At 42.0% G+C, this 16,306-nt stretch overlaps 1 protein-coding gene across 1 annotated transcript in view; it reads left to right on the top strand.

Annotated features, from left to right (window-relative positions):
- The window catches only part of NCOA2 (nuclear receptor coactivator 2), a 118,651-nt gene that overhangs the window by 25,728 nt on the left and 76,617 nt on the right, over positions 1-16,306 (top strand). Inside the window, exons 2-3 of the mRNA XM_081111596.1 lie at positions 542-646; positions 3,158-3,330. Coding sequence (XP_080967722.1) covers positions 561-646; positions 3,158-3,330 — 259 coding nt within the window. The 5' untranslated portion in view covers positions 542-560. The remainder of the gene's footprint in view (positions 1-541; positions 647-3,157; positions 3,331-16,306) is intronic.

The raw sequence follows: 16,306 nt of genomic DNA, 5'->3' as shown, positions 1-16,306 counted from the left end.
GGCCACTGCTTAGGGAGGCCTTGTGCGGGCCTAGGAGAGAAGTGTCATATCTCGCTGTCGGATTTGGAAACGTTCAACTTTGTGGCGTGGCACTACCTCTTCCCAGAGCATTCTGTCATGGGTGAGCTATTGCGGCATGGGCTTCGCATTGGCCAACCCAAAACAGAGACTGGGAGGAGCCCCTTACCACACCTGTAGTTTCCACATGTGCCAGAGCGCGCCTGAAACTGGAGGCTGGTACAGAAACCAGGGCCAGCAGTTGTGGTTAATGTACTGATGAAATACGAGGCCTGGTGAAAGGGTATGGGCCCAGTGAGGTAGGCTTGTTTGTTTTTATGAATCGTAACCTTTACGTGTGCTTAACCTTTAACAAGATTTAAAACAACAAAAAAAGCAGCCTTTTTGTTAAAAGTTAAACGTGAACATCAGTCAAAACCGTTGTCAAATTTCTGATAGGAGTCAAAGTTTTTTCATTATTGGTAAGTTGATCAGACACTTGATCATCAGCTCTTTTCACTTTCCCCCTTGTTTTCTGTTTTAGTTGCTGATATGTGTTCAAGATGAGTGGGATGGGAGAAAACACCTCTGACCCGTCCAGGGCAGAGACAAGAAAGCGCAAGGAATGTCCTGACCAGCTCGGACCCAGGTTAGAGGATTGCCCACAGAAGCCACATGCGGCTTCTTTGATATTGTAGCACTGATTTACACCTGATTTGATACTGTCATTGGTTTTTCTCCTTAACAGTTAATCAAATATGTATTATTTAGCTGACGTTTTGGAGATGCTAATCAGTTACAGATCTTATTATTTTTTCTAAAAAGAGAAAAGCTACATTCTTCTGATATTCCCTGAGTACTTGACGCTTAAAACCTCTTTATTCCATAATCTTGAGCTTTTCACACTCTTTTCTCTTCGATCACACTGTCATAAAGACAAGAAGATCCCAAACTAAAAGGATCTGCAGTTAATTTTATACTGGGTTTTATTCTGTATTTTTGTTTGTTAGTTTTAATGAGCAAGACATGAAATGTTAAATCCACTTGCTTTTGATTTATTTTATAACAAAGACTGTGACTCTTCAGTGAGCACAGCAAAAAGTTTTACAGCAAGTTCCATGTCATATATTATGGGTGGATGTATGAGTTGTTATAGCCTCCATGCAGGATAATTGAGCAGTACCTTTTTAAAGTTATAAATGCATATTCTCGTTGAACTAACAGTGTTCCTCTTCTAGGAATTTTCCAACAGTATACTTTTACATGTGCAAAATTATGTATGTTTGAGCTTACTTCTAACAGCGTTGTTCATCATTGCAAAAAAGTTAGGAAAAACCTAAATGCTTGTAGGCTTGTATTTAAACTATTTAAATGTCTATAACCTGGAACACAATACAGGTTATTGTGAAAAAGAATGTGGACATTATTAATAGGATGACATGAAAAAAATCTGTTAAGAATATTTAAATCATGTCATTGACTTTAAAATTTAAATAGAAAGAGCAACTTCTATTAAATGGCCAGTAAAATGATGACATGGGAACAGCAGGGAAGAGGACTAGAGATCGTCATTAAGAGAGGAAGAGAAGGAGAAAGAGCAAAGAGCAGTGTTTTATATTTCCTTCTCTCCTTGTAGTGCCAAGCAAAATAAGCCTGTTAAGTCACCACTGTCCACATCCCAGCTCCTGTGTGTTGCCTCTAGATTCCCTAGTACTTCCTGGCTAACCACAGTCTGTCAGTCAAACTGCCTGCAGTGCTCAGAGCCCTCCTCCAGCAGACAGTGTTGTAAACTGGCGTGTTCCGTGGAGGGGCGTTCTCTGTGCAGGTGCCATGAGGAGTGGGGGCGGGTGGGGGGGGGTGACTCCAGCCCTCTCCCTGGCACTCTCCCATCTTTGTAGCACAGCTCCCCCTTCACCTATTTGTCATTTACTTATTGTCTTGGGGAGTGAGAGAGGGGAGAGATGGAGGGAGGTAAGGTGGGTATAGGGGCCCAGAAGGGGAACGTGGCTCCTACACAAATTCTAGCCACTCCCTCCCTTTCCCTGCACTTAATCAGCTAGAAGTGAGGAATACACATGAGACATAGGAAAACCAAATTGAGGTCTTTGCTCTACTGGGTGATCTTGGACAAATGGTATAACCACTGTAAAATGGGGAAATTATATTCTATCTTAGGTTTATTAGTTGGTGAAAATAAATCTAATATTTAGAAGCTAATATATGGAAGTCTATTACAAACTACAGGATTTTATAAACTGCTGTTATATGCAGATAATACCAATTTGTTAAAAATACAGAAAGCGACTACATTAAACAATTTGCTTTGTTTATGTATTGTATTGTTTGAATGTCTTTTAGTGGGCCCTCTACTGTACTCGAGAAGAAAAGGTCCACTGTTATTATCAAAGGGAACTCTTGAATTTGCTGTTTATCAAATTAAAATGAGAAGATCTTGCCAGTTTTTTCCCTCCCTACCATTAACATTTTAAAACTTTAGTTGAACTTGGATCGTTTGTTTATATTTTGCATGTCATTCAGCTTGGACAGTTAACAGCTACCCTGGTCAGTTTCACTTTTGTTTCTAGTGGTACTGTGGTTTTTGCATTATCTAAAAAGCCTGTTTGGTTTGATTACTAACATCTTGAAGAAGTCTGTGAAATTATATAGATTTATTTATCTTAATTTTTTTATGCTTTATCAAAAATCGTTGAAATTTATTCTTATTTTAACCAGGTTAACTTCCCTTTCTTTTATTGATCTTACATAAACTTCAAAATTTTTATGGACATAACTTCCATTTTCTAAAACATAAAGGAATATTTTACTTACTCAGCAATAAATTTCATAGCCAAGCTTGGTGTCAAGCACTAGGTGAGCAAATTGTCTGATCCGTGTCAGTGGAAACAGTAAGCACATTGGACATATGATGACACAAGTAAATATATAATTATAAACTGGGGTAAATTTAATTTTTTTAAAAACATGCAACATTTAGAGCAAATTCAGGTTTCTCTCCCCCCACCCCCAAAGTACTTTTGTGTTTACATAAATAACTTCTGTTGGCTGTCTTTGTATTAAAACTTGTTTGACATGCTTATCTTTTTCAAAATAGCTCTTCTTCAAATTCATAATAAAAACATGTTTCTTTTTCTTTTTTTAGCCCCAAGAGGAGCACTGAGAAACGCAATCGTGAACAGGAAAATAAATATATTGAAGAACTTGCAGAGCTGATATTTGCAAATTTTAACGACATAGACAACTTTAACTTCAAACCTGACAAATGTGCAATCTTAAAAGAAACTGTGAAGCAAATCCGTCAGATCAAAGAACAAGGTAAGAGGACCAAATTGATATTTTGGAGAGTTTCGTTGGTTTCTGGTTTTCCATGTGTGAGAAGTCTCTTCAGAGTCCCTTTAATCCATTTCTTCAGCTTAAATTATTGATGAGGAAATGATGTCACAGAGCAAGATGAATGCAAGTATCACTTGCAGTGGTGTATAAATAGGCTTTATGTAAAATTCACCAATTCCCTGAGGTGCGGCAGGGTGATGTCACTTTTCGTCTGGTAAACTCCGTGAGGTGCCCGCAACCTCTGCCCATCTCGGGCTTCCGGAGCTTGCATGGCAAGCGACTGTCAAAGTCTGCAAGAGAGGAGCCAAGCGAAGATGGAGACCAGAAGTAAGGAAATGAACCTCCTGTTCCCGCTCGTCAGCGTATTGGATGACGTCTGAGCTCCGACCGGCCCCAGCACTAGATTAGAATTTCATATCCTGAGTGACAGGTGATTTGAAAGGCTCCTGCCTCTACACGGAATTCTTTTGTGAAGTTGAAACACAGAACATGACAGCTTTCTTCCTGGGTTGTTTTTTTTTCTGAGATCGTTTTCTGCCTCTCTTCTTTGATATTTTTGCCTACAGAAAAACTTTAAGAAAATAATATTTGAAAAAACACATTAGACTTTGTGGTGCCAAGAAAAAATCTGTATTAGGCAAGTATGAACAGTGCCTCGGTGCTCGGGCCAATATATGCTCTTGAAGTATTCACACACTGCTTCCCTTCAGGGCGAGGGAGATGAGTATCTCCTGTAATCTGTTTTTGAATGCATCCTCTTAGAGTATCTACCTTTTATGTAATATTCAAAAGAGGCAGATTTTAGAACAGTGATGTCTTTGTCTGTATAGGTATATGAGCCTGAAACCGCCTGATCCGATCTATTATAAAACCCCAGCTACCTACTCGCATATTATCATCAGAGCCTTTTCCATTTTCATGCATGTACTATTAAGCTAAATTTTATATAAAGCAATTTTACAAATGTAATTCTGTCTTCTAAGAACTTCTGAGGACTATACATATAGTATACACAATGCAGTTTCTAATACCAGCCCACCCTGAAAATCAGTCTTTATTTCCTGGCTTTTCTGTCAAGATTATATCATAACATTCACCATTCAAGGCGTTTCCACTCTCAATGCCTATCTCAGTCTCCCTTCATCTCTCTCCTTTTCCCCATGACACTCGCTAGTTACCAAAAACTCAGTTAATCTCCAGTGTGTATCTTCATTCTTTGGTATCAGCAAACGGATAAAATAATATTCCTAAAGTTCTTAGGAAAAAAATGGTTAAGGTTTCACAGTGTTCTGCAGTTGCCATATTTCTGGTTGCTGATATTATTGCAGTAGAGAAATCACTAAGTTTCTTGTTTCAGATTTCTAAATTTTGAATAATTCAATTTTGTGAACATTGCATGGTAGGCAGTACTTTATACTTAAAACAGTTATATATATATATATATATATATTTCTATCAAGGTCTTGCACAAGGTTTTAAAGTTTTGCAAAACCTTGGTAATTCCCCCTTCAAACCATCAAACATGTTCGGATGTGTCACGCTGGGCCTGTGCCATACTTTCACTGTGGGTTTAATCATGGGCTGCACACCACAACCACCCAAGAAGCAGCAACAATAAACACCCTGTCATGTCTTATTCTTCTAATAATGTTCCTATTAATTTGAAAACTAATGTGTTTTGAAAGGGGAAACAGAACTTAAAAACCAAATGAAAAGAACAAATACACTTTTAAGTTTTCAGCTAGTCTAGTACTGTAAGATGATTTCTTGTTTAGTAAACTGTCTTTAAAAAGAGCAGGACTTTAGAAGCAAATAGGACAGAAGCTGCATTTGTGCCCTGGTTCTGCCCCTGACAAGCTGTTTGAACCAGGGCAAAGTATTTCCTCTCTCTGAGACTCAGTTTCCTCCTTCAGAATTTAGCAAGCACAACATCGAGGTTGCACAGTTGTTGAAAAATTCATGAGCAAGTGCCTGTCGCAGTCGATGGTTATTAGGTATTCAGTAAGTAGCGTTCCCAGAGGTGGCATTTTCATCACTTATACTAAGATCTTCAGACAGTGAGTGCTTCCTTCAGGTGGAAAGGGGTGGTTATGAACATCCTCCACTCCAGGGACATCTGAAGCAGTGGGGTTCTTGGTGTCTGTGCTTGCTCCTCACCCCCTCTAGCTCCGCATGGGCCAGCGTGCTTCTCTCAGCAGCTGACAGCCACTAGGGCTCAAGAGCAACACAGAAGTGTGACCCGAGCCCTTCTGTCTCACTCCGTATGCCTGCCCACCCAGCCGATCCCCGTTACTCAGTATAAATAAATCTAACCATCATCTTGACAACATTGTCCAAGCTTAATTTGTATTTTAGCCACAGGCATCAGCCTGAATGGAATCATAACTGTCCTAGAGAAGTTAAGCTGGATTACATGAGATGTTGCACCAAAGAATACTTCGTCTGAATGCCGGGCTCATCCTTAGGGAACCTTCCAGAGTCCAAGGCGCAGGCAGGTCAGCCAGCATGACGAGCTCTTGCACTCAAGTCTACTCTGTCATCAGCTGCTCCTCAAGTTTCCGTCACTTCATAAATAAAGGGAGAGAAGAAGGGATGTTTTTAACGGCCTAAAGGATGGGAACTTGGAGGGGAACTACCAGCTCTTCACGTAAAGGAGCATCCTCTTGTATGAAGTAATAGGGAGACTCGTGTTTGTAGCCACCAGCCCTCGGAGAGCATTCACACTGGGTGGGCATCGTTAGGAGCAGGGCAGGTCCAGAGTCTGCGCTTGAACCATTCCAGCAGCTTTTTGATTCTGAAGGATGATGTTTCCTCCTGTTTGGTACGATGCTGATAAGTGTTTAAAACTTCAGGCTTCTATATCTTACAAACAGCAGTCATAAATGGTGAAAAAAACCTATTTCCTCATCGGAGGGCTAATATTGCTTCTGTTTCACAGAATAATAAGTAGTACAAAAAATACAATAGTCTATTTTGGATTACAATGTCCAATTTCACACTTTTAATAAGAAAAGTTAAATCGAAATTTCTGTGGCAAATTCCTAGGCTCTTAAAAAATAAAATTGACTCAAGCTACCTAATTAAAAACTGGTCAAAGCACCTGAACAGATACTTCTTCAAAGACATACAGATAGCCAATAGACATATGAAAAGATGCTCAATGTCAATAATCATCAGGGAAATGTAAATCATAACCACAAATATCACCTCACACCTGTCAGAATGGCTGTTACCAAAAAGACAAAAAGAATAAGTGTTGGGGGAGAAGTGGAGAAAAGGTGACCCTTGTGCACTGTGGGTGGGATGGTAAATGCATGCAGCCACTATGGAAAGCAGTATGGATATTCCTCAAAAAAATTAAAAATTAAACTACCACATGGCCCAGCAGTCCCACTTCCATGTATTTATCTGAAGAAATTCCTTGCTGGACTAAGCAACCTAAACGGTCATTCTCATTTCTCATTCTGATTTTTCTAATGATACAGTTTCTATTGTAGTGAGAACATTGGGATTGTAGATTACTTCGTACATTTGAATTGCCCCTAATATTGAGGATAGCATCAAAAAATAAAGAAGTATTTTAAAGAGGGTGAGGGCCAGTGATTTAGTGGAGTCAACTCGCATCAACCAATGAGAGCCAATTGTTACATTTCAAGAATTTTTATAAGCCAATTGATAAACAACCATTATTAAAAATCATATAGACTTACAATTAAATGATATTACAAAACAAGCATAAGAAAAACGAAAGCTCATCATTTCCTAATTATGCTACTTCATTTTACCCTTATCGATGCTGTAGAGGCTCTTTGTGTCATATCTGTTTACATGAGAGAAATACTGTGTAGTGGTGGCTACACATCTCCCCCGAAGTCTGCATTCAATACCGAGCATTCACACCATGGAAATCTAAAAAACAGTAAACTCTACAAATCAAGCCTTGACTTACTGTTTTGCTGACTGTCATTCTAGACTTCAGAAAGTAGTGGAGAAAGTATTCATAATTAACATTAGAACATTACGTAGCCAATACACGCACACACAAAAATTATGACCAATGCAGCAAAAAAGTCACTCACGAGTTGAGAAACAAGTGCATTTCTACACATAATATCCTCACCATGTACCTATTATTTCACTTTTGTCTTGTTCATTAACTTACATGAAAAGGCCAAGTCGCCTGCCCCTCTCCAGCTCTCTGGTGGACCTCATCGGCTCTTGCGTGTCCCTGTTCCCTGAGTGACATGTTCAAGAATTTTTCTTTAAGGAGAACTAAAGAGGGCAAGAGTCATGGCAATTTTTATTTCACTCCTATTTACTTGAACACAGGAATGAATTTGGCCCTATCTTACTATTGGAGATCTGAAGCTGTTATCTGTTTTCATAAAAATAAATCAAACTTTCTTTCCTTGTTTGACAATATAACCTGTGGTCGACATTCTGCTCTTAACATTGCAATTTTGAATGAAGATAAAATGTTTTTTCACTGATCTGCATATAAATCGCTTTCCTATTCTTATGTGGATCAATGGCTCATGTTATTAATGAAATTAGTGAGCAGGGGTGGAATTCCTGCTCTTATTTTCTCCTCAGACCCCTTATTATTTTTTCTTAAGTATATGAAAACGTTATTTTTGTTAGTTTAACAGCTTTCAGATGAAGAGGAATTGAATAATTTAATGTACCCTAATGCTTCATGATTTTAACAATTTATGACATGAGCTCTGATTTCAATGACTTACACTGCCTTTCCACACTCTAGAAAGGAGGCATCCCTTTTTGCCTTGATTGCCTTATATTATTATAAAAAGAAATTAATTCTGACACCCCACTCCCTGTATTGATTTTACTCAAGAGCAAACGTTCAGTAATAAATTTTATTGAGTAAATACTATATGCAAGACATTGTTATTCACTGAGGGGGAATCTGACAATCAGTAGTACATGGGCTTTTTGTTTTGTTTTGTTTTTTTACTTTTTTTGGAGCTTTCATTCATTTGAGAGGAAATCGACTTGTAAACAGCCAACCAGCTGTGGAACTGGAAGGGACAGTGGGAATAAGTGTGATTACAGAAGCAGGCCTTGCTGTAAGTGAGGTTTTAATAGGTGAAAGAGTGGCCAATGGGGCTGGGCCGGGACAGGGTGGGATGAGGGGGTGGGGAGGCTTGTCAGGCGGAAGCAGAGGAACCAGAGCCCAAGGCACAGGACCCTGGAGGGAACACCATGTAGTGAAGCGTCCGGTTGGATTTGAGGTTGAAAAGGACAGGTCAGAGTCAGATGGGACAGTAAGCACAGTATTGTAGCAATATTAGAAGTTGGCAAAGGTGCCATAAAATCGGGCTCCTCACCGCCTTTGGCCGAGTTGGTTTGAAGTCATCTACCAGGGTCTCTAGGCTCTGGAGATGCCCAGTCCTAGGCATGGGACTTGTGTGTACAGACCACAAATACCACTGTTTGACATTTCGCTGTTGGTGTCATGCTCTTTTTGGTTTAGGCTTAAAGTACATTTTTCTCAGTTTTTTGTGGTTTTATCTTTTCATTTGGTTGGTCTTGTTTTCTGTTTCTTTTTTTAAGCAAATGGTAAGAACAAGCCTATCTTCCCAACCTGTTGTACTGGTAGAACCAGCAAGAGGGAACCGTCACTGTTCTTGTGTACTTTAGGTGAATTTTCAGGCTACGGTGGATTGTACAGTAAGAAATCATTATACATGCAACTATTTTATTTATTTTTTAATCCTCACCCAAGGACATGCTTAGAGAGGGGAAGGGAGCGAGAGGAACATGGATCAGTTGCCTTCCCTACATGCCCCGACCAGGAGCCCACAACCCAGGTATGTGTCCTGACCAGGAACTGAACCAGTGCCCAGCTGAGCCACTCCAGCCAGGCTGGATTTTTGGTCGTTTTCTTAATTTTGGTAAAAGACACTGAACATAAATTTATCCTTGTAACAATTTTTAAGTCTGCATAATCTCATTATTTATATGCATGCTGTTGAACAGCAGTTCCTAGACCTTTTTCATTTTGCGTGTTAGAAACTCCATTCCCATTTAACAACTCACTGTTTCCCCTGGCCATCACCTTCTACTTTCTGTTTCCATCACTGTGATTACTGTAGATACCTCATGTAAGTGGAACCATGCAGTATTTGTCTCTTTGGCATTGGCTTATTTAACTTAGCATAATGTCCTCACGTTTCATTTACATTGTAGCGTATGACAGGATTTTCTTTTAAAGGCTGTATGTACATATCACATTACCAGTATATTTATCCATTCATTCATCAGTGGACATTAAGGTTGTTTCTACATCTTGACTCTTGTGAAAAATGCTGCCGTGAGTGTGGGTATAGAAATATCTCTGTGAATTTTGTCTTCAGTACTTTTGGATTAACACCCACTTCTGTTTTTAATTTTTTCTACTGTGTCTGCACCACTTTTACAGTTCCACCAACCGTACACGAGGGAGCCTGTTTCTCCGCATCCTCACCAACACTTGTCACTTTCTGGTGTTTTGATAGTGGCTATCCTGATGAGGTGAAATCTCATTACGGTTCTGATTTACATTTCCCTGATGATTAGTTAATTATATAGAGCAACTTTTTCAAGGTGATAGCTTGAAAAGAATAAGTATCTAATACCATATAGCAGTATTGAATTCTTTCTATAGTAAATATCTTAGTATCAGATATTGTTTGATAGTTTAGGGCACCAAACATGACCCTAAGCTAACAGTGTGGGGAGGAGGTAGTGAGGAGCAAGAAGATCCCTTGAGGCAAATCTGAAATCAGTAAGAAAAATGAGAGAAAACCATAATGGCATTAAGATATTTGGCCTCATTTTAGCTGTTTCTCATGCTCCCCTAAAGAACGTCTCTTTCCCTCACGCCGTTTGCTACAGCACAGGTCTGTATGCAGGCTGTAGGAAAGGAAGAAGTGTAAGTCATGCTTGGTTATCTCTGTCTATCGTTTGGGGGTGGGCAAGTAGAGGCACTCACATATGTTGTTTACCAGTTCTCTCCTCCTCTTATTACTGTGTTGTTCACGCTGAAATATTTTAGTTCATTTCTACTTAGAAAATGATCACTCTTCCTAAATACTGAATCATTTATCTCTGATAATAAGTGTAAGGGTCCAGTTTTTTAAATCATCTCATCTTTTCTGTCACCCCTGATGTTTTTAAAGTAATAATTCCAGGAAAGCAGTGATCATGGTGTTTTTCATCTCAGCTTTGTTGGTAAGAAATGAGGACCTCTTAACAGCTTGTGTTTTGCCATGAGTGCAAAGTCTAGTAAAACTTGGCCTTCTGCCTTATTATAATTGTTAGTTCAGCTTTTACTCCAGACAGGCTCTTACCAGCATATCAGCTATTGAATCCTGTTTTGTTTTCTAAGAATGTGACAGTGAAGAATAATTCATAAAATACAAGAATTGCACTTCTGCTTATAATACTTCTCGATTAAAGACTCTGGATACCAATTAACCTTACCCCGAGAATTGATTTTAATTTGACCTTTTTTCTTGTGGTAAAATATGCATAGCATTCATTGCTGTTCATCTCTATATCTTTTTCATCATTCCGAATAAAAACTCCTGATCTATTAAGTAATAATTATTCACCTCTCCTCCCCGCAACCCCTGGTAACCACTATTCTGTGGATTTGACTATTCTAGTTATCTAGAATGGTGTAATAGTATAGTACAATGATGGCGAACCTTTTGAACTCAGCGTGTCAGCATTTTGAAAAACCCTAACTTACCTCTGGTGCCGTGTCAAATATAGAAATTTTTTTATATTTGCAACCATAGTAAAACAAAGACTTATATTTTTGATATTTATTTTATATATTTAAATGCTATTTAACAAAGAAAAATCAACCAAAAAAATGAGTTCGCGTGTCACCTCTGACACGCATGTCATAGGTTCGCCATCACTGGTATAGTATTTACTTTCGATGAATGGCTTATTTCACTTACTATAATGTCCTCAAGATTCACCCATGTGGTAATATATATCTGCATTTCCATCCTTTCTAAGGCTGAATAGTATTCTATTGCATGTATATGCCATATTTTGTTTATCCATTTATCCATCAGTGGGCACTTGGATTGTTTCCACCTTATAGCTATTGTGAATAATGCTGTTATACACCATGATTATTTGTGAACAAATATCTGTTCAAGTCCCTGCTTTCATTTTTGGGGGGATCTGTACCCAGAAGTGGTATTACTAGATCATGTGTTAGTTCTGTTTTTAATTTTTTGTGGAATCATCCTATCTAATAAAAGAGAAACATGGTAATTGGCGTATGACCGCTACCCTTCCCATTGGCTAATCAGGGCAATATGCAAATTAACTGTCAGCCAAGATGGTGGCCGGCAGCCAGGCAGCTTAAAACTAACATGAGGCTTGCTTGCTTCAGTGATGAAGGACTCCAATGTTCCACGCCTGCCGCTGCAGACCTCTGAGCTGCATGCAACTATGTAACAAACATAGAAGCTAAACAAAACCCCAGAAACCTGCCGGGCTTCAGCCAGCAGGATCGCAACATTGTAAGCAAAGGCCAGAAACCTACTTTCAGCAGCGGAGGCCTAAGAGCTGGAGCCAAGCCTCAAAGCTAAAGCTGACCCAGAATAAAAAAATAAAAAAGAAAAAAAGGAGTGGTTGGGAGCTTCAGTCACCCCCAGCCTGAAAACAGCCCTCAGCTCCTCACCCAGACTGGCCAGGCACCCCAGTGAGGACCCCCACCCTGAAGGGTGTGTGACCAGCTGCAAACAGCCATCATCCCCTCACCCAGGCTGGCCAGGCACCCCAGTGGGGACCCCCACCCTGATCCAGGACACCCTTCAGGGCAAACCAGCCGGCACCCACCCATGCACCAGGCCTCTACCCTATATAGTAAAAGGGTAATATGCCTCCCAGCACCGGGATCAGCGGAGCCGCGAGGCCTCCCAGCACCGGGATCAGTGTGACAGGGGGCAGCGCCCAAACCCCCTGATCGCCCTGCTCTGTGGGTGATAGTGGGCGGCACCCCAACCCCCTGATGGGCCCTGCTCTGTGCGTGACAGGGGGCTGTGCCCCAACCCCCTGATTGGCCCTGCTCTGTGTGTGACAGGGTACAGAACCCCAACCCCCCTGATGGGCCCTGATCTGTGAGTGACAGGGGGAAATGCCCCAACCCCCTGATTGGCCCTGCTCTGTGCATGACGGGGTGGCGCCGCAACCTCCCCATCGACCCTGCCTTGAGCATGACAGGGGATGGTGCCCCAACCCCCTAATTTGCCCTACCCTGAGCGTGACTGAGGGTGGAATCACAACCTCCCGATCGCCCTGCTCTGTGTATGACAGGGGGCGGCGCCCCAACTCCCCAATCGGCCCTGCTCTAAGCCCGACCAGGGGCTGCACCTAGGGATTGGGCCTGCCCTCTGCCACCTGGGAGCAGGCCTAAGCCAGCAGGTCGTTATCTCCCGAGGGGTCCCAGACTGCGAGAGGGCACAGGCCGGGCTGAGGGACCCCCCTCCCCCCCGAGTGCACAAATTTTTGTGCACCAGGCCTCTAGTCTATATATAAAACCCTAATATGCAAATAGACCAAATGGCAGAACAATGGAACAACCGGTCACTATGACGTGCACTGACCACCAGGGGACGGGCATGGAACATGGTGTGCATCAGCAGCAGGCAGCAGAGCGTGGAACATGGTGGGTGTCAGCCACGGTGGGATAGTGGAGTAAGTGAGCAGGGGCTCCAGACCAAGGTGGGATGCCAGTCGCTGTCATTGGGGATAGCCTCTGATGGTCACTGAAAATTCTTTGCTGCTGTGCGCTGCGGTCCTGCCCAGCACTTGCACCTGCTGCCAGTGCCCGGCACTGGCCCTGATCACTCAGCGCTGTCATCGGGCACGAGCATTGGCTGCCGGCCCTGATCTCTCCTCAGGGCTTCTCCATCTCCCCCTACTCCTGAGGGGCGATCGGGGCAGCAACTGCCACTCACACCCGCTGCTGGCGCCAGCCCAAATCACTCCACACTGTCAGTGGGTGCAAGCGGGGTGGGTGCAGTCAGTGCCTAGGAGCAGTGCCCGTTGACAGCGCTGAGTGATCAGGGCCAGTGGCAGCGGGAGTAGTTTTGCCAGCTGAGAGGGGACCGGGGGGTGGGGGTGGGGGGGCTGCGGTGGGAGGGGCCATGTTGGGGTGTGGAGGATGGGCCAAGACCCACCCCTGTGCCCACTGCAGCCTCGCGGCCCACAGTTCCTTTCAAGGTGCACGAATTTGTGCACTGGTCCCCTAGTTATACTATGAAAATGCAAAAATATTTAAATAATATTTTTGATATTAAGAATCAGGATTCCTTGTATCCAAGGCTACTATGTGCTGGGTTTTATTTTTTTTTTAGCAATACTAAAAGAATGTCATAAATATATGCAGACACATTGTTTTCAGCTACCTTCTCATCTCTTCTGGAAGCTTCCTCCGTTCTTTGCTCAGTCTCTGCATTGCCTCTGATCACCAGGCTCCTTCAGGGTCAATACTGTTGTCTCTTTCTTAGATAAGGAAATTGATATGCAGAAACAATAATAAGGCGCAAGCTAGTCAGTGATAAACTAGAATTCCAACCCCAGTGTGCTGGTGGTTTGAAGCTGGGATCTTTACCTGTGTCCGTGACCTGCCCCTGAGGGTGGTGGTCGTGTCTTCAACCCAGCCTTTGTTTATCTTGAGAGAAAATGTTGATCTACAGAGAAATTCCAAAAACAACACACTCAAAACCAAAATAAAGATTTATATTAGTTACCGGGGTGTCAGTCGGAGTAGTTTTAGCATGTGTTATTCACAGAAGAGATGTTGATGGTTTAAATATCTTCAATCTTATGGAAACTGCAGTCAAGGGCTGTGAAGCAAATAGCTGCCCCTCGCCCAGGTTCCCGCGTGTTCTCCACACCCGTGCATTCTAACAGGGCTGCTGTAGTTCCTGGCGCATCCCCAGCATTGTCCTCCTTACTGTCCTTTTCTAGTTAGCTCCGTGTAAATGATGAGAGGAAGAGAGGCTAGGGGTCACTGAGCAGTGGGAAAAGTTCCTCCTCGACATGAAAACCTCTGAGTCCATTGCTCTGATTCACAGCCCTCACATTTCCCACGAGCCAGAGGAGGGACAGAGGGAAGCGGAGGACGTGCGTGTGCGTTGGCGTTGCATGCCCTCAGAGGCTGGCTGCCATGAAGCTGCTGCAGCTCCGACTGCACTGGCCCCTGCGAGCGCTGGGGATGACCGCGTGCCACGCGTGGGGTGCTCACGTTTACCCGTATCATCTCATGTCATCCATGCGGCGCCCCTGCAGGGCACATGTAGTTAGCTATTAACTCCATGTTGCACAGGGAACCTCGGGTTTAAGTGACTCGTTCAGAGTCTCTCAGCTAGGAGGTGGTGGGACTCGAGAATTCAAATCCAGATCTCCACCTGGCTTCAAAGCCAGTGTTACTCTTGCTTTTGCCTGCCCTTTGGAAGGAGTTGTCGTGAGTAAATGGGGTAAGCCCGTGGACAAGCCCGATGTAAGATATATTGAGGCACTGTGGTTTAGTGACTGGGAAGAATGTTTTTTGCAAATCCCTGTGTCAGAGGATAATGTACACTTTCAAGACAGCTCAGCTTTTCCTGTCAGGAAAGAAAAATGATAAAAGATCCCAAGAAAATAGAAAGGTGCTGTCTGGGCCAAAAAGAATTCTTGGTATTTAGCCAGAAAACTGGCTAACAATCTGGTTTGAGAACAGTCATTTTGTAACCTCGTGTAAGCAGATGAGTTTTCTGTGAGAGTGAATGTGCTGTCGTTTTATGTGTCCATCATGTGGGTGCACTGTACCCTCCAGATAAACAGCAGTCCTGGCCTGGTGAAGGTGTTCTCTCCAATTTCAGGAAATGTATTGGAGGCAAAGCAGACTTTACCAATAGTTGCTGTGAGTACCCCAGTGTTCTTTATTGTGGACCAGAGGTCAAGGACACGAGTGGCATCCAAGGCCGTGTTTCACATAGTACTGAGCTCTGCACCACCTGTGCAGTGTGTTCTAGACTGTGTTCTGAAAGGGAAGTGTGCAAATTGCAAATGTGCATCTGAAAAATGGATGTATTAGATTGCATGCATTTAAACTTTTAGCTATCCAGGGCTGTTGGAAAGGGTACTTTTGCATTGTTTCTCATTTCTATAATTTTGAACCAAAGAAAGGACCAATTCAATACAATCATACAGAAAAAATACCCAGCGGAGAAAAATTTTTTATTAAAATGGGCTTAGATTCTGATTGTACAGTATTAGAGCCTTGGCCACCTGTAATAAATGAATCCTTTCGAGCCTGCCAATTTTGGAAATAAATTTTTTTGTCTTATGGAAGACAACTAAAGTGAAAGAAATAATGTGAATACTCCCACACGGTCAGTCCTGAGGCCCTTTTCACGCCCGTCAACGTCAAATGGTGGACATTATGGAATTCCTGGGCTATTTGGGGAGCAGTATCTTCTCAGTACAGTGGTGACTTCTTACTAAAGCCTGTCCATATTAGGCGGGCATCTGCATACCCCTATTCTGTAAGATTCCAAATGTTATGTGTTATCTTATTATAGATGATAGAGGGGAGAAAGGAAAGAAAAAAAAGCAAGCCCTATTGGAATTGACATAATTATCCATTACCACCCCTAAATTAAGTTCACCTTCTTAAAAGCTTTTTAAATTTGATACTAGTAGACCATCTTCAATTTGTAGATCCTTTATGTCAGATTAGAAAAAATTACATACAGTGCATTTTATTTGGAATGTTGCTAGAGAACTAAAATTGTCAGAGGTGAAAGAATTAAATCACTTTTTCCTCTTTGATTAGATGGATGGATGTCTCTGTGATTGAATTAAGTGCTTTCTTAAGAAGCACAAAGAATCTGTAGCTGTAAAAACCATTTCCCCCCTTGTGATTTATTTGTAAGTTAAC

This window comes from Myotis nattereri, assembly GCF_964212035.1.
Source record: "Myotis nattereri genome assembly, chromosome: 17".
NCBI classification, from domain to species: domain Eukaryota; kingdom Metazoa; phylum Chordata; class Mammalia; order Chiroptera; family Vespertilionidae; genus Myotis; species Myotis nattereri.
Note: the sequence above shows the minus strand (reverse complement) of the source record. Positions and strands in the feature narration are given on the sequence as shown.